This window comes from Argentina anserina, chromosome 7 (genome assembly GCF_933775445.1).
Source record: "Argentina anserina chromosome 7, drPotAnse1.1, whole genome shotgun sequence".
NCBI lineage: Eukaryota > Viridiplantae > Streptophyta > Magnoliopsida > Rosales > Rosaceae > Argentina > Argentina anserina.
Window position 1 is genome coordinate 20,673,807 of NC_065878.1, and position 17,823 is coordinate 20,691,629.

Sequence of the window (17,823 nt, forward strand, 5' to 3'; positions counted from 1 at the left end):
TTGAAATAAATATGGGTCTCACCTCTTTATCAGAAATCGATTCATGTCAAAACCCGTAACTTGATACTCAATGGATGAAGTGGTTTTCAAAATCAATTCCTTCATCAATACGGGTATCAACTTTTTGTTACCTAAACTACCCTAATTTAATTGAGAATATTTCCAAATTATCCAACCCAAATTGATAATGTATATAGTATATATATAGTATTGTTAAAATCCATAAATAAACAACCACGTATATAAGTATATTATATGGGCGTACTTAAGGTTAGTTATTCTTTTTCTCTAATAATATTTTTTAATTTTTTTATTCACATAATATATGATCGATAAATGAAATTTAATTAGAATTAGATTTGTCTTATTAAGTATTAAAGGGAAAAAAAATTTGGTATAGTGACATTTATATGTCGTTTTGATAGTAAAAATTGGTGTAACACAGTAACGGAAATAAGTGACTTCATAGATATAGGGGTATTTTAGTAATCAAATTAATTTTCATTCTAATTTCGATAGTAAGTAAACAAAATCAATCGTAATTAGTATTTTTTATGTTCTAATTTCATGTTATAAGTAAACAGTTCAATATAATTGAAATCTCTACATCAAATTTATTTCGTCTCTTATTCTTAATGAATTATGTTCCTGATGAGTTCAATTCAAAGTTAGTAAACGTGTCATAAGTTTTTATATCCAAAAGTTTTCAACTTCACATTGAATGTGATTAAATTAAGGTGTTAATTTTTGTTGTTGATATTTTTCTTTGTTTAGCTGAATAGTGTTACCAAAAATTGGAGGTAGGAAGATTTGGATCTACAAGAGCTGTACGTGGCTCCAAAATTTAAATACTTGTCTGCACGTAGGAGATACAAAAAATACTTCAAATTATGCTCAGTAATCTTTTGCATTATATGAATAATATGCAGACCTTTGTATCTTTTATTATTTCGTATTTATTTCCTCGTTAAGTTATTCTTCTAATATAGATACTTACCGATTTCGTGATGATGGTTCCAATTAATTTTTAATTTATATTTTTTTCATTTATTATATTGTATTCGTAAATTTATCTATCAATTCTTCGAATATAAATAGTTACCGATTTCGTGATGATGGATCCAATGAATGTTTAACTTATATTTTTTCATTTATTATATTGCGGAACATCTTTAAAGAACCTCTTGACTCAAAACATTTAATTTGTAAATTTCTCTATCAATTTATATTCGAAAAATCTCTCAACTCAAATCGTTATATTCGTAAATCTATCTATCAATTCTTGTAACCTTGTAGCCCGAAAAATAAACACATAATTTTTTGTTTAATCACAGATCCACAGACAATGTGATTTCTTTCTGATTTTGGTAATGTGAATGTAATGACTAATTTTTGTCTATATTCATTGTCCCTGATCATGGACCTAGGGACGCCCTGGACCTAGATTCGAGTAAAACGACGTCGGCGCCTGGAGAATATTAACCAGGTGATTCAGCAGAGAACCTCTCTCATATAAAGCCCCGGAGACCAAACCTTTTCTTAACCGAACTCTCTCTCTTTAGGAATAAGAAAGAGACCGGAAACCCACTGACCTCTATCACTGAGCTGTTACAGATTTAGATAAATTCATTGCTTGACGCAATTGTAGTACTCGCCAAATCATACCAAGGACTGCCCAACTCCTACTTTTGACTCATTGTCAAAACCCACCACAGTAAATAAGATTGACCCCTTTCAGATCTGTGACCTTTGATCCTCTCTCTGAGTGAGTCTCTGTCGTTTTTGTGTGTTTCGGTGCTTGTTTCTGCGGAAAAGGGATTGACTTTCTGATGGGTTTTGTGTTTCTGGGTTGTTTTGTAGGCTCAGCTTGAACTTGGGTTGGAGGGAAGAAGATGGGTGAGGGTTCAAGGTTTCAGCTTGGGACAGTTGGAGCGTTGACTCTCTCTGTGGTTTCTTCTGTCTCCATTGTTATTTGTAACAAGGCCCTCATTAGCTCTCTGGGTTTTACTTTTGGTAAGTTCAAATATATGTTTTTACTCAGTTGTGGTGTAATTCACGTGTGTTGGTATGAGTGTTTTTATGTTCATGGATTTGTTCATTCACTTGTGAATGTATCTGGGATGTCTTTTGTATTGGAGATTTGATTTTGGAAATGTAATATATCTTTTTTGAATTGTGACATTCGAAACTGAGTGAGTTGTGGCTTTTGAAATTGGAGATTTGAGAACAGTTTTGATTCATTGGTCGGTAGTTTTTGTTTAAAAGAGGAGAGATAAAGGTTTGGTGGTTGTTCTGACTTGTTCATGGTGTGGAGTTCAACTTTGGTTCGCATTTAACTAGATCGGTCGAGTTTTATGTGTAAAGAGATGGAAGAATTGTCTTTTGCAATGTTTGCATGTATTGGAATTATGGGAATGTGAGATCTTTCATTTGAAATATATGCTTCCTATTCAATTTCATATTTCTTCTACTGAAGTTGCTGATATAAGATTCTCAATGCATATTTGTGCAGCTACAACTTTGACAAGCTGGCATCTCTTGGTCACCTTTTGTTCCCTTCATGTGGCTCTGAGTATGAGATTCTTTGAACACAAGCCTCTGGATCAAAAGACAGTTACAGGGTTTGGCATTCTGAATGGGATCTCCATAGGACTTTTAAATCTGAGCCTCGGGTTCAATTCTGTTGGCTTTTATCAGGTACTTTTGTTGCCTCTGACTTAATTTAAGGTGAAATTTGGTGTGTTATATCTTTCTTATATTTTGAATTCTGAGTTAGTCTATTTTTTGGCATTATAGATGACTAAACTGGCAATCATCCCTTGTACTGTACTATTGGAGACCCTTTTTCTTGGGAAGAAATTCAGGTTTGTCTTGACAAACATTTGCCTCTATCACGTAGATCTGATTTACTGTTATGCTCAAAGACATCCAATACATAGAACCACTGCAAAGTAAACAATATACCGCATGCTTACATTTAGTTGGTTTTAGTCGTATAACGTTGAATTTACCTGTGAGCCATCTGTCTGTCACCAACCTTTTTTCTGTAGTGAAGCATTTTGAGTGAAGTTTGATTAGTTGATTAATTCAATTCCATGCTGGTATTAGCTGTACTGATACCATGTTTTACATGTATTGATATTGCAGTAGGAGCATTCAGTTTACCCTTCTTATCCTCCTTTTTGGTGTTGGGATTGCAACGGTTACTGATGTCCAACTCAATGCTCTCGGAAGTATCTTGTCTCTACTTGCAGTTCTTACAACATGTGTTGCTCAGATTGTATCCTCAATAAAGTTGTATGTGTATGTGTGTGTGGGAGGTTTTTTTTCGCTTTACTCTCAAGACTCTTCACTTGCACAATGAACTATTCACACATGCATCACTAAAGTCTAAATTAAGAAATACTAGGAAAAACCTTGACTGTTAGTGTTTAAGTTTAGGTGCATAGTCTCTGAACCTTGCTTCAAAAGTCTTTTGTGGAGATCTAACTAAAGGTATCAGATTAGGAAGTTCCATAAATGTGGTTTCTCTATGTGGCATTGGATTCTTCCGTTTGGTATGAATAATTGAAATACTATGTTGCTGTAGTTGTTGGTTACATAGGCTGTCAAGATTTGGGTTCTTTCTTTTTTTTACTGAAGGATATCTGGCAGTTGATAGTGCTAAATATTTATATTTAGATACTGACTGTCACAAGACATTCTTGTTAGTCTTTTTCATTATTCTATATGAATGGATGGGAAACAGTGATTATATGCAGGTAGGCGTCTCCAATTTCATTTGATATCCTTAATTACTTCCGTTCAGATGACCAATACCATCCAAAAGAAGTATAAGGTTTCTTCAACGCAACTTCTATATCAATCATGTCCTTATCAATCGGGGACATTATTGATCACTGGCCCATTTCTCGATTGGTTTTTGACTAATCAAAATGTATTTGCTTTCAAGTACACAACTCAAGTGCTGGTGAGAATCAGTGGATATTGTTAATATTCTTTAATCAGTTTATCTCTTTGCTATTGTTAATTGAGAGCATTACTGATTATATATTCACCCTCTGAATTGCAGGTTTTCATTATTATGTCCTGTCTGATCTCTGTGTCTGTAAATTTTAGCACATTTCTTGTGATTGGAAAAACATCTCCTGTCACCTATCAAGTTCTTGGACATCTAAAGACATGCCTTGTGCTTGCATTTGGTTATACTTTGCTTCATGATCCATTTGACTGGAGGAACATCCTAGGAATCTTGGTTGCACTTATGGGGATGGTTTTATATTCTTATTTTTGCACTCGGGAGGGTCAGAAAAAGGCTGCTGAAGAAGCAACACAGCTACTAAAGGTTCTAGTCACTTAAGTCAGTTTTTAAATTTGTTTGTCTCTAAAATTGAATGATGAAATGACGCCGGAAACTCCTTTCATGTTCCTGTGTACGGTTTCAGTCAGGGGAAGGTGAATCAGATCCTCTAATGAGCGTGGAAAATGGAAGCGGGTTAAAGCTCGCCGTTACTCAGATGTCACCCCCTGCTTGGAAGTCAAACAAAGACCTACATGCATGATTGTGTTTCAATCTAGTTGATTACACACCTAATAGCAGCAGCATATTGAGCTGAGCAATGACAGTATATTTGGTGTATGAATATCTTCCCATCTGTCTTCAGTTGAACAGGTGCTGGTCATTCTCTTCTTCATCGGTTTTTGTTAAAGAATTATAGTAAGTTGATATGTCAACAAATAGTTCAAGTCAGGAATACCTATAATGGAGATTCTTACTGTTCTTAGAGTCCGGGCAGAAGATTGTTCAGTTTTGTACGCCTTTGTAATGAAATTTAATTAGTCTTTTACATAAAAGAGAAGTCACATCTCCATTCTGGGATTCTGCCAATCTGGGGTTCGATTTTTGTTATAATATGCATGGGAGGACATATACATGGTTCATGTCATACATTTTTCCCGGCAAGAAATTACAAGTGCGCCTGTTGATGTTCACCCTCTTAAACCCCACCTCGTGCCTAGTTGCGAACCCAAGCCTGACTAACATCTTGTCAAGTTTTTAAGAAATGAGAACCGAGCCTCTTCGACAACATTTTAAAGGCTAATAGAGCTCCAAAAATAGCATGTTAGATCGAGCCTCTATACCTCTGATTGATGGGATGCCTTACAATGCTTTGGCGGGTGTCCACATTCCAAGTATATGTACTATCAACTTCTTTTCCTCTGATTAATGGGATACCTTACAATGCTAGGAAGGCTTTGCAGGTGTCCACATGCCAAGCACTTGTACTTGACATCAACATAATGTAAATAGATTGTAGCGAAGTTACCACTACACATAGACAATTGACAGGGAAATAGATTGTATAATCAACTTCTTTTCCTCGTTCCTACATTCAACTTACCACTCCCTCTTTAGAAAAAAAAAACATGAAGATACAAGAACCATGAATTTCTCTTCTCAAGAACCACAACAAAAGAGGTAGCTCTGTTGCATTAGCGTCTGACCTGATCTGAAATATCTCTCTTTCGGCTTTCCATTAAAATGCATTCGAATCATGGTAATATTATCTAATAAGGTTGATGTAAGGAGAAACATCAAATATACTAAGCTGTAAATGAGGCGGACGCTGCTCTTGTCAGAAGTATTTAGTTAAAAGTTCAAACCACACATTATGAAAAAATATTAGTCGGAGAAGGGTCCTACCTTAAAATTGATCCGGGGATCGGAGTGGTTGCTCACCTACCACCATTTTTATAACAAAAAAAAACTGGTGACATTCGGGTACGGGTCGGGCCCAGAACAAACCTGTGGGCTATGGGCGCGGGATGTGCTTCAATATTAGTCGGTGGACGACCTTAGTCAGTGTGCCAAAATAATAGGATCATAATCCATGAAACTAGGTAATGAAGGAAATTAAAGAAAATGCAAGCAATAAATTAGATAAACATGATATTCATTTCATTCATAGCCCTCAAAAGAGGCACACATACAAGGATATAAGGTCTTGGCCACTACACTAGCAGAAGATAGGTGTCAAAGGACCACCAGAAGAAGACAATAGAGATAGTTGTAATTATCCTAATTGCCCCAGCATACTGAGTCATCTACTTAAGAGGCTAATAGCAGATTATGGGCTTAGGGTCTGGACTTAGTCCTAACAAGTCCTCCCCCCTTGAAAGCAAGCTTGTCCTCAAGCTTGAGAAATTGGAAATTAACTGATCAGGGCCATCAGTGTCTAGCATTGAAGCATGGTTAAACAACTTAACTGCATGCCCGAGCACAACCAGTGGATCATAGGTAATGTATGACATTGATTCCTTAGTTAGACCGAATGTGGCGCCAATGCCGTCGTCAACAGAAATTACCTCCATGTCACAGCCTGTTGCCACCATAGCCCAGCTAACATACATGAGATTCTCGAGAACAACTTCAAAGATAGGAGCACATGTGTAGAGCTTAGTAGAAGATGGAAATGAGTACAGAAGCAATGCCCTGAAATACTGCATAACGCTTTCGTGACACTCTTCAGAGGCATGTAATGATGAAAACAAAGCTCCACAAGTCGGCAACTGAAGTACAACAACCTTCTGATTGGCATAACCAAAGAGACACATCCTAAAGAATTCCTCCACAAACTGAAACACACCTTCAACGACACTCTCATACACATTTTGGCAAACATTTGTAATTTCAGCTGGGAACTGTACCGCTGTTCCAGAGAAGCTGCCACTATAAGCATCCTCATACTGCATTTCAAACTGTGGTAGCATATACATCAAAGACACAGGCCGAATGATAGAAGTAAACACCATAATTCCAACAGTACAAGGAGCACATTCCTTTAATATAATGGCCAAACCATGGAAATGCCTTTCTGCTCCCACCGTTGCAGCCGGAGAAACACAAGTCCAGTGCACAAGACTGTAGTCCAGAGAGTAGACAAAAAGGACATAGGCAATAATTGCACCTCCCGAGATCAATAAGCCAGCAGACCACATGCAGTAACCATCCACGTCTACCTGGAAAATGAAGAGCCTCTTGGAGGAATGCACTATAGTTTCAACACCAACATTGAAAATTGCAATACCAAGGCTGAAACTAGAACCCTTGTTGACGGTGACATATATGAGCAGCTTTGTAGCCACAAAATGAGATAGGGCAGACCATAGAAGGCATGAAGAAACAATCCAGCTCATGTGCATGTGTCTTCAACCCCAATGCATCTAGAAGCTTAATTAATATATCGGCCACTGAGGAAGTCGGTTCACAAAAGTAATCCAATCTATTCATGTTGGACCATAAATGATATAAGAGTGCAGTACTTACAATTGTACTAATCATGGCACTGAGAGTTTCTAACTTGTTGATAGCTTGTGAACCTTTTATAGGTTCCACCACCGTGAGTGCCTTGGCCTGCTTAATATAATACTTTTCATCTTCAAAGTGCAATATAGGATTTGCTATGACAATTTCCAGCACTACAACTTGAACATCGTTTGAAACTACTTGTAACATCACATCAAAATCACCAATCACAAGGATAGGGAGAAGAAAAATAGAGGAGAAATGCAGTACTAGGGAGAACCCCCTTTGCAGTGCAAACACAATAGGATAAAATCCAAGTACTCCGGTTAAACTCTCATGTAGTAAAAGAGGGACATCAGCAGTGGTTGTGATTGTTCTGTAACATTGGTTGAGACAAGGCTGGGCCATCTCAAAGTTCCTGGAATAAAGGTCCTTGATAAACATATCAAAATGATGCCGGACTCGACCAAGTAACTCACGACTCAACTGAAATATGGGAAACTTTAAATTGGGTTCAGAAACACCCAAACTGAATGTTGGCTTTAAAAGGTGTTCTTTTAAATTCGCACCAGTAGGCATCTTTTGCTGAAAGAAAATAGCTGCATTCAACAACAATGAACGAAAACCGCTCTGAGTCACCACCGCTTTGTGTTCACAGGCTGCAAGCATTTGGATTGCGTCATGAATCAATTCACTGTCTCCAAGTGACAAATCAGGAGTGCATAAACTCCCAAAGGAAATAGTCACTGCAGTTCCAACACTAACAGTTGAAAACCCATTCAGAGTCAATTCGTTAACCATGGGAAGGAAGCCGTCCTTATCCATTTTGAAACCATCACTACTCCAGCGATCAATACACAGGCGTTGAAGAACATACATAAGAAATGACATGATAGCATAGCAGACATTGTCATCAACATCGGCCTGTACAACCTCAAACATCAGGTCAATCAACGTACCTATAAGTGAGCTGGTCTGAAAGAACTTGGAGCCTTCTTGACTATGTGTTATTAACAATTCCAAACGATGCTCCTGCTGGTTCATATAACTCTCAAATTGTGTTGCTTGATTGGAACAGAAACCTTCCTTATCGACGGGGGCATGTGTCCATTTGTGAATCATAGCAGGCAAAAACACCACATGTATTTCATTGAATAGTTGGTCTGCAATCCCAATCTGCCCGTTGATGCACTGAAACATTTCTTTTCCCAAATCACCATCAAACGAATTCGCTGCACCAGGAAGAGCATAGTGAAAAGTATTACCAATAATCATAGAATCAAGACGAGGGATAACACAAGCCAATGCCCAGCTGGTCGGATCAAAGTTACCCAACTTGCAAAATTGATACACCAAACCAACCTGTTGGTTGTAAGTTTCATCAATTACAGATACATGCTGCACAACTGTAGAATATGGATCAAACATGGCATGACTAGAGACTCTTATCACAACAATTGCCAAAGAATCGATACACGCTGCATTAGTGTAGCGAAGTGTCACTAGTTCATTGCTATCGCCATCTTTATCACCAAATAGACATGCTGGATCATGAATATTGTTTGTTTCTACCACCACAATAGAATCACATTCACCCGCGTTCGGAAGAATGGACCAGGACATAATAAACAAGTCCTCAACTTTATCATCAAGTAGCCCGAGAGGATTCTTCCCAAATTCATTCTTTTGAACTATCACATGTGACAAATGTATATCAACTTGAACAATTAATGACGGACCATACTTACCAGATTCAAGAGTCTCCATTGGACCGAAGCCAACCAGGTAAGCACCCCCAATTTGAAATGGAGATCGGTCATGGGTGAATCTGTTGGTATTGCTGTTGGCGAGTGCATTCATGAGGAGTGAAGAGGAATCGTCGTCAACCCATGTAGTGTCCTCAACAAACGGAGCAACGTCAATTGCAACCGCAAAGTTGGCTTGACTGAGGCTTGCAAGGTGGAAGTCGAGCTCAGTAGCGCTGGGGACGACATCGCTGGTAGTAGTACCCTTCAAAACGATAATGACGTCGCTTTTGGGTTTTGAGGTGCGGCTTCTCTCCCGGTGCGCGGAAGTAGCAGAAATTAATGCCGATAGAGATGGGTTTGTTGCGGACAAGTTCGACGTATCAGTCGGAATCTGTGGACTCACACCAAGCGGACAGAGCTCCTTCATAGATTCAGGGAGGAAAGCACCGCTCTTTGCCTTTACGGCCCCAATTTGGTGCTTGTTGCGAATATAGAATCTCGAGGACATACTCGCACCACATAACAATTCTGATTTTCGGCCTTTTTTGAAAGCTCTGGCTTTTGCTGCCATGGCGGCTCGACTGCTGAAAGCCTTAGGCTGTTTTCCATAGAGAGAATTTGGTTCGGTAGGGTGGGGGTATGATGGATTGTGTGGGTGATGTTGTGGGCAGTACGAAGAGTTTGAGAGAATGGGTTGGGTGGTGGGTTCAGAGTGGGGGTAAGTGGGATTAGAGTGGGTGTAACTGAGACCTTGTTGGTCGTCGGCAGCGTGAGGGTGTGATGGGTGTTGAGGTTCTGGTGAAGTTGAAGACACCTGGGTAGTGGGTTGGGTACTGTGGTGGGGGGCCGCCCAACCAGAAATGATTTCCCGAAGCTGGCGACGCTTTTCCAAGATTTTCGCGCGGCTCTCTTGAGACCGACGTTCTTCCTCCCTGAAAAATTCATGAAAGTCCTTCTGCATTTGCTGAAGAGACACAAGGCAGAGTGATGCACACTCATCTAGCGGAGGAACACACTCGGTAGCAGGTGGCTGGAACAGATCTGGAAAAGCAGGATAGAGAGGTGGTTGAGAAAACAGATCGGGAGAGGATGATGGGTGGAGAGGCTGTAATGCAACCCCAGGTTTTTCAAACTGAGTGTGATTCGTCTCAGTGTTCCAGTAGTAATAGCGGCCAGTAACACCATCAAACAACTCTCGCCACGGCGGTGGAAGTTGCGGTGGGTGGCAGTGATAATCAGGGGCTGGAAACACTTCGCCCGTATGGATCGAAGGTCTCTGATACCAGATAATAGGATCATAATCCATGAAACTAGGTAATGAAGGAAATTAAAGAAAATGCAAGCAATAAATTAGATAAACATGATATTCATTTCATTCATAGCCCTCAAAAGAGGCACACATACAAGGATATAGGTTGCGTTTGGGGGGGCTTTTGAGCTCTCCTGCTTATAAGCAAGGAAGGGAAAAGTGTTTGGTAAATTTGGGTGGAGGCAGCTTATTAGAGAAGCCCCGACTTTTTTCCCTTAAACGCAAAAGTAAGGGGAGGGCTCCTTTTGGAAGTCGGAAACGGGCTTCTGCACTGTAGCGCGTGTACTATAGTTAAATGAAAATTTTGAAATACCAGTCATTACCCTCACTCTCTGATACGAATAACACAGATGTGCCATTGAAAACCCTAGTTGTTTCCTAAGCCGCTATCTCCATCTCCACATTTGAACAGATACGACATTTGAGGAAGAGGAAGAGGTTGATACAGATTCCATGGCGAAGAAGATTGATCGAATCTAAACCAAATCTGGGACACAGATTGATAGCTGCAAATTTCTATTTCCTTGCGGTCTTTGCCCCTCTCCAGACTCTTCGGGTACCTCTCATTTTAATGACCCAACTATTTGCTTTATTCAGATTCAAGCTTGTTCCCTTTGCTTATAATTATAGATACCTTGATATTCAGGTACCAAATACCAGATGATTGGCCATATCAAGAAGCTAGACGGCTTTTTAAAGAACCACTTGCTTTAATAGATGACGAGCAACTGGGTTGTGAACTGCTCCAGATGAAGAAGTATGTAATTCCAGTTGAAAATTGTTATATAATCCATTATCTAGTTTTGATTCCTGGAAGTCAGTCTTTAATCAGCTTGCTGTTTGTATAGGGGCTGATCTCCTTTCTGGTGAATGAAAATGGATTCAATAGTGACAGAGTGACTAAGGTGTGATGCTTCTACTCATTGAAATTCAAGCTCTTCTCAAATCATGCTTCCTTTTCAGCAGTATGTCAGCTTTATTTATATTGAATTCTGTATTGAGCAGGATATAGAAAAGAATAAAGCAGCCAAGAACAAGTCATCACATGGAAGGTGTGTGAATCTAGCACAATTAAATTTGAATGTATGAGTTTCTTTTCATTGGGTTTGAATCATTCATGTTATTATTTACAGACTAGAATGTTATACAATTCTGTAATCCTTTCTATTTCAGCTGACAATACTTCAACACATATCAGTCCCCTTTACTTTTGTACGTACTAATTTTATAAGATACTTGTTTGTGACTGTTTTCTCAGTATTTGTTGCATATTCAGCTTCTTTTTCTTGGAAAGGATATTGGACTACATGTGTTAAAAAAAACCATATTTCTCAGGATAAGATAAAGAGTGCATACCTTGGAAAAAGAGGTTACTTTTGCACTCATGTGTTCTGTGCAATAGATCTCAAGGGTGTGGGTCATAAATGAGACTGGAAAAAAATATACTAAAAAACAACTGAAAAACAAATGGGATTCTCTTAAAACTGACTGGAAGTTATGGAGAGATTTGCTCAATAATTATACCGGTCTTGGTTGGGATAACCGGTTAGGAACCATTATTGCAGAAGACGATTGGTGGGCAAAAATAATTGAGGTTTGTATATTTACTTCTACATTTTTATTTACAAGCCATTCAATATAGAGTGTGCAAATTTACATTATGTATTTTTTCCTTCACAGGATAAGAATGATTGTGCAAAGTTTAGGAAAAAGGGAGTTTCACCTGAATTCGAAGCTAAGTTGGATAAGATGTACTTGGATATTTCAGCAACTGGACAACATGTATATGTACCATCTTCTGGACTACCTCTACCTAGAAGTCCAAAACAAGGAATCAATGAAGATTTCCTTGAGTCAAGTGGTGATTCTGATGAGGTTCAGCCGAAAGCTGATGGTCCTTCTAATAGAAAAGGAAAAAGGAAATCAAAAACTGTTGAGAAAGGTAAAGGATCGGCCCAAAAAACTGGTAGGGTCGGAGGTGCTGCTCTTTTAGCAAAGAAGATTGATCGAATGTGTGAGGCCATTGAGAGTAGGAGTACAGCATCTTCTATGATCAGTAAGAGTACAGAATGTCCGAACAGTAGCATTAAAGAAGTGATGAAGGTAGTCACTTCTTTGCCCGGAGCTGAGCCAGGATCTAAGTTGTGGTTCTTTGCCACTCGGTTATTTCTTAATCAAGAGAAGAGAGAGATGTTTTGCACTATGGAAGATCCTACGATTAAGTTGGAGTGGTTAAAGTTTGAGATGAGTGAAACATAAGACATAGGCTCAGATTGAGATTTTATTCATGTGTGTGTGGATATTATTTGGTTATTTTCATGCATTGTTGGTTAATTTATATTATGTTGGATAAGGTTCTACATTGTAGTTTTTTAATAAAGGTTGGATATTGTGTATGCATTGCTTGAATTACATTATGGATATTTTACTCTTTTAATTACTCTACTATTGTAATGATTTACAAATTTAAATTATATTGGCAGGTTTGGACTGAATATATATATATATGAACAATTCTGGAGTAGATGACGTGGAGGAGGAGATATACTTCCGATTCGCGCAACTTAATGCCTTGCTCATTCAACACTATTATGAGAATTATGTGCATAAAACTCCTTGCATGACATCATCTCAAACAGGTAATAAGTGGATATTGGAAGTATTAGGAGGTCATGATGCAAGGTGTTACAATGCTTTTAGAATGGAGAAGGATGTATTTTATCGTTTATGTAGTGATTTGGAGGTCAAATATAGGATGTTGGGTTCAAATAGAACAAGTCACGTGGAAGTAGTGGGATTGCTAGTATATATGCTAGGACAAGGGTGCGGTAATAGGTCCGCACAAGAACGATTCCAACATTCTGGGGAAACCATTTCTAGATATTTTGGAGAAGCGTTAGATATGTTGGTTGCCTTTGGTGATGAAATCATCAAGCCGTTAGATCCTGAATTTAATGGGGTTGCACCTGAGATAGAAAGGGACAGAAGATATATGCCGCATTTTAAGGTACTTAGTTTGTTACTTAATTAGAATATCATAAGTTACTTTAATTATTTTATCTATTAACAAATAATTTCATCAATTTAAGGATTGCATTGGTGCTATTGATGGAGTGCACATTCCAGCTTTTATATCTGCTGAAGAGGCAGTACCATTTTATAATAGAAAAGGAGTACCAACCCAAAATGTTATGGCGGCCTGTAATTTTGATATGCAATTTATATTTGTATGTGCCGGTTGGGAAGGATCTGCTCACGATACAAGGGTGTTCCAATCAGTTATTCGAAATCCTGATATAAATTTTCCAATGCCTCCACCAGGTATAATTAATTAAATTATTTTACTTTGGTCAAAAATATATATTATTTTCTAATTACATTTTGTTACATATAATATTTTGTTATTTTAACAGGAAAATACTATGTGGTAGATTCGGGGTACCCACAAATGAATGGATTTCTAGGACCTTATAGAGGACCAAAACAACATTTTCAACAATACCGCAGGCAAGAGCCAAGAAATGCGAAAGAGGTATTTAATCAAGCACACTCTTCTCTTAGAGGCGTCATAGAACGCACATTTGGAGTTTGGAAAAAGAAATGGAAGGTTTTAAGAAATATGCAAGGTTATTCATTTCCAAAGCAAGTGAAGATCGTGATTGCAACTATGACACTTCATAATTATATTCGGAGATATGGAAATCGTGATAGACATTTTATCCGTATTGGAGAAAGATCCGATGACATGGCACATGACATAGAGATGAACGATGATGCCGAAGAAGAACATCATGCTCATGGTGGTGTACAAGAAATTGAAAGGATAAAAAATAGCATCACCCAAAGCTTAATGAGTGCCCGTAATGCTGGTTAATGTCTAATGGTGTTAATTTATCATTTTGTAGTCATTTGATGTCAATGAAACTTAATGGGTTATTTGTAAAACATAATTTAAAATTATAATTTCACCATAATACTTAATAATTAATTATATCTAGGAATAATTTCAAGCATGATAAAGATTCAATTAGCCATAAAATTAAAATTAATAAGTATTACCATTCAATTAAAGTTAAAATTTTCATTCATGTCTAAATTGGTCATTTACAAACAAAAAACACAAGCTGACATTCAATTTACCAAACACTTTGCCAATCCATTTTCCACCAACAGCACTTAAAAAAGTCAGTTTACCAAACACTCAGCCACTTTGCTTTTCAGCAGCTTATTTTTTAAAAAAAAAGCAGAAGCCAGCTTTTCTGTAAAGCCCAGCTGCACCAAACATACCCATAAGGTTTTGGCCACTACACTAGCAGAAGACAGGTGTCAAAGGACCACCAGAAGAAGACAATAGAGATAGTTGTAATTATCCTAATTGCCCCAGCATACTGAGTCATCTACTTAAGAGGCTAATAGCAGATTATGGGCTTAGGGTCTGGACTTAGTCCTAACACAAAACTGAACACTACTTGACACTACTTCAATATCCTCTCTCACTTTCTCTAATCTTCATCTGAACGCCGGCGACCTCGTCATGGCTCTCCGAGCACTCGCGGCCAGAAAATCCCTAGCCGGATTAGGTTTCCAGAGGATCCTCGGCGCGCGTGGACTGCAGACGTTCTCTCTCCCCGACCTTCCGTACGACTACGGCGCACTCGAGCCGGCGATTAGCGCCGAGATCATGCAAATCCACCACCAGAAGCACCACCTGGCTTACATCACCAACTACAACAAGGCTCTGGAGCAGCTCGACGCCGCTATCACCAAGGGAGACGCCTCCGCCGTCGTTAATTTGCAGAGCGCCGTCAAATTCAACGGCGGAGGTCCGTTTCATTTCTCTCTGTCTTGGTTTTTTTGATTATTTTACTGCGTTTTGTTACATATTGGAGTAGGAATATCTGTGTATGCTTTGTTTAGCTGTAAAAAGAGAGCTTAGCTTTTGACTACTTGTTGATGTTCATTGTGCTACTGGAATTTATCGATTTTAGTTATGAATGTGGCGTAATTGATTGTTGAAGTGCGTTAAAGTGTTTAAATTGTGAATTTGGGTAACAAAAATTCCGGCATTTCACTGCCATTCTATGTTTACATATAGGGGAAGCTATTATCTTAGAAAGGAAAGGTGATTCGAAATGAGCTGGTGGAAAATGAAATGAATGGATATGCCGTGAAGCCTTAATAAGCATATCTTAGCTAGGGTTGTATTAAGAGGGCTTCGATAATTACTGCTAGATGCTGTTTTATTTGATTTAGTGTCTTGTTTATGTAATTGCTTTCTCTCTCTGTGCTTTCAGCCTGTTAATACTATAGAAAGGGTAATGTTAACAAGAAGCAAGTTTATATTACATGATCTTGCCAGTTTTTAGTTTCCCTTACATTTGCTCATGTGTTGTGGAACATTTTCTTGCAGGTCATGTCAACCACTCAATTTTCTGGAACAACCTGGCTCCTGTTAATGTAAGATCATAAGTTTGCTGACTTTGCTGTATTCCACAATCTTTTCTATAATTATTCGGGTGATCTAAGACGATATTCTTTATTGTGGCAGCAAGGAGGTGGTGAGCCCCCTCATGGTTCCCTGGGCTGGGCTATTGACCAAAATTTTGGTTCTTTGGAAAAATTAATCGCAAAGGTCAATGCAGAAGGTGCTGGCTTGCAGGGTTCTGGATGGGTGGTAAGTTTTGCACCTCGTGATTTAACTGGATGCTTAGTCATTTTGATTGATGGCTGCTAATCTGTTGGACATGCCTTTTATGATAGTGGCTGGCTCTAGACAAAGAGTTGAAGAAGCTTGTGGTTGAAACCACTGCAAATCAGGTAAAGCTCAAGAGATATACCATATAAATGTATTTCTTCTAGTGAACAAGAATAATCCCCTTCTGTCTAAAGAGTTCCACGTTCAAAATGAATAGCTTCCTGTCCTGCTCGAGTAATTATTCACCCAGTCTTCAATTTTTTTTCCCATATACTTTTATGATGCTAGAATCATAGAGCCTGTGCTGAAGATGTTGGTCTTCTTAAATACTGTGTTAGGAGAATCCTAAGACTTGTGATAGTTTATGGTTGTCTGGATATGCAGAACTCATGTAAAAATACAACATCTTGTTCGTCTGTGTTGTAATTCTTATTACTTTGTTACAGGATCCATTGGTCACCAAAGGAGCAAGTTTAGTGCCCTTGCTTGGCATTGATGTTTGGGAGCATGCGTACTACTTACAGGTAACATTTAACTATCTTCAACTCGGATGACCTAGATATTTGTAGTTACTTGGTAGGGTTATTAAGGGATAGATCTTTATGCATTTATGATTATCCTCTCAATCGAAACTTTTGGCGATTCTTACTTTGGGCTTCAACTAGTTGTTTGTCACATTAATACTCTAATTTTTGGAGAGTTATACTATTGAGCTGCAGACCCTCAATAGTCAAGATATATAGTTTTGTTGTCTGGTGTATAAGTATTGAGTTCATTATGTGTGGAAATTTGAAATTTCCTTGATATGAAGCATGCAGTGCATGCAGTTTGGAGTTTTCTGTAAAAACTTGAACTAGCACCTGGGGAGGTACTGTGCGGACAGCAGACGAGCTCATAACTTATTCATATACAAACACAACACCATTATCACTTATCAACCAAGTCCCCAATAATGAATGCTTTAAGCTTACTTATCAGTTGCTTTTGGTCTTTTAGCTTTGAGTCACTATCTTGCTTTCCGGATTTCCTCATCGTCTATGATGTGATATGAATTAATACATATACCTGATTATACTGCAGTACAAGAACGTGAGACCAGATTATCTAAAGAACATATGGAAGGTCATCAACTGGAAGTATGCCAGTAAAGTGTACGAGAAAGAAAGTGCCTGAGCTTAAAAAGGGTGGCACTGCAACTAGTTGAGCTGCTGATGAAATAAACGATCATGTATCAAATGAAGCCTTCTTCACTGATGTATGAAAATGTGATAGTACCAGAGCGTGCTCTTCTTTCTTCTGTTTGATGCGGCTTTGATCAATGTGTTCCTGATACTACAAAAACTGTTTGAAGGAGGTAGTCATGGCACACAGCGTCTGTTTTACTTGAATAAAATCTGTTTGATGTTTTATTTGTTGTCTACTTGGGCCATCTCTCTTGAGTTTTAGAATCATTTATGAGATGATTTGATCACCGAAAATTTATTCCCACTGAGGCTAAGAACACCCGGCTGCCATCCTTTGAAAGACACACCAAGTGTGGGAGAGAACATAAACATCGTTTTTTTTTTATCTCGTCATTCTAGTGGGAATCTAACAAACCAAAATCACATCATAAACATTGTTGTTTCATCTCATGCGATCTCGTTAGATGCGTCTAATTGTGGAGAACCCCAAATTCAGAAGGGTAATTGGGAAGAAATTAAATTATTTATGGTAATTGGAAAGAAATTGTAGTGAAAATAACGAAATCCTTGTTGCCCAAAAA

At 38.3% G+C, this 17,823-nt stretch overlaps 4 protein-coding genes across 5 annotated transcripts; all 4 read left to right on the forward strand.

Annotated features, from left to right (window-relative positions):
- Nucleotides 1-1,483: 1,483 nt before the first annotated feature.
- LOC126804003 (UDP-xylose transporter 3-like) lies at nt 1,484-4,862 on the forward strand. 2 transcript variants are annotated; one of them, XM_050531751.1, is made up of 8 exons: nt 1,484-1,714; nt 1,861-2,013; nt 2,513-2,697; nt 2,797-2,864; nt 3,148-3,280; nt 3,809-3,970; nt 4,073-4,345; nt 4,446-4,862. In XM_050531751.1, the coding sequence occupies exons 2-8, from the start codon at nt 1,893-1,895 to the stop codon at nt 4,560-4,562; spliced, it is 1,059 nt and encodes a 352-aa protein (XP_050387708.1). In that variant the 5' UTR covers nt 1,484-1,714; nt 1,861-1,892; the 3' UTR covers nt 4,563-4,862. The 2 variants fall into 2 exon arrangements, with proteins under 2 accessions (XP_050387708.1, XP_050387707.1); XM_050531750.1 differs by having other exon boundaries at nt 1,485-1,765.
- A 6,218-nt stretch (nt 4,863-11,080) lies between these two features.
- Nucleotides 11,081-12,653, forward strand: LOC126803776 (L10-interacting MYB domain-containing protein-like). The gene is made up of 5 exons (XM_050531516.1): nt 11,081-11,095; nt 11,212-11,268; nt 11,369-11,446; nt 11,766-11,957; nt 12,044-12,653. Exons 1-5 carry the CDS (start codon nt 11,081-11,083, stop codon nt 12,620-12,622), a joined length of 921 nt encoding a protein of 306 aa, XP_050387473.1. The 3' UTR covers nt 12,623-12,653.
- Nucleotides 12,654-13,265: 612 nt separating this feature from the next.
- On the forward strand, nt 13,266-14,237 carry LOC126803777 (uncharacterized). The gene is made up of 3 exons (XM_050531517.1): nt 13,266-13,370; nt 13,453-13,684; nt 13,777-14,237. The coding sequence occupies exons 1-3, from the start codon at nt 13,266-13,268 to the stop codon at nt 14,235-14,237; spliced, it is 798 nt and encodes a 265-aa protein (XP_050387474.1).
- Nucleotides 14,238-14,816: 579 nt separating this feature from the next.
- Nucleotides 14,817-17,464, forward strand: LOC126801827 (superoxide dismutase [Mn], mitochondrial-like). Its single transcript, XM_050529291.1, has 6 exons — nt 14,817-15,186; nt 15,774-15,820; nt 15,912-16,037; nt 16,124-16,180; nt 16,505-16,582; nt 17,139-17,464. Exons 1-6 carry the CDS (start codon nt 14,898-14,900, stop codon nt 17,229-17,231), a joined length of 690 nt encoding a protein of 229 aa, XP_050385248.1. The 5' UTR covers nt 14,817-14,897; the 3' UTR covers nt 17,232-17,464.
- The last annotated feature ends 359 nt before the right edge of the window (nt 17,465-17,823 follow it).

Bases quoted from the DNA above. Each gene is read 5' to 3' on its own strand.
- LOC126803777 (XM_050531517.1), top strand. From the start codon at position 13,266: ATGTTGGTTGCCTTTGGTGATGAAATCATCAAGCCGTTAGATCCTGAA. The intron at 13,371-13,452 runs GTACTTAGTTTG...CATCAATTTAAG, and splicing joins GATATATGCCGCATTTTAAG to GATTGCATTGGTGCTATTGA. The intron at 13,685-13,776 runs GTATAATTAATT...TTATTTTAACAG, and splicing joins TTTTCCAATGCCTCCACCAG to GAAAATACTATGTGGTAGAT.
- LOC126801827 (XM_050529291.1), top strand. From the start codon at position 14,898: ATGGCTCTCCGAGCACTCGCGGCCAGAAAATCCCTAGCCGGATTAGGT. The intron at 15,187-15,773 runs GTCCGTTTCATT...ATTTTCTTGCAG, and splicing joins CGTCAAATTCAACGGCGGAG to GTCATGTCAACCACTCAATT. The intron at 16,038-16,123 runs GTAAGTTTTGCA...CTTTTATGATAG, and splicing joins TGCAGGGTTCTGGATGGGTG to TGGCTGGCTCTAGACAAAGA.
- LOC126804003 (XM_050531751.1), top strand. From the start codon at position 1,893: ATGGGTGAGGGTTCAAGGTTTCAGCTTGGGACAGTTGGAGCGTTGACT. The intron at 2,014-2,512 runs GTAAGTTCAAAT...ATATTTGTGCAG, and splicing joins CTCTCTGGGTTTTACTTTTG to CTACAACTTTGACAAGCTGG. The intron at 3,971-4,072 runs GTGAGAATCAGT...TCTGAATTGCAG, and splicing joins AGTACACAACTCAAGTGCTG to GTTTTCATTATTATGTCCTG.
- LOC126803776 (XM_050531516.1), top strand. The intron at 11,447-11,765 runs GTATGAGTTTCT...TCTGTGCAATAG, and splicing joins TAGCACAATTAAATTTGAAT to ATCTCAAGGGTGTGGGTCAT. The intron at 11,958-12,043 runs GTTTGTATATTT...TTTCCTTCACAG, and splicing joins GGTGGGCAAAAATAATTGAG to GATAAGAATGATTGTGCAAA.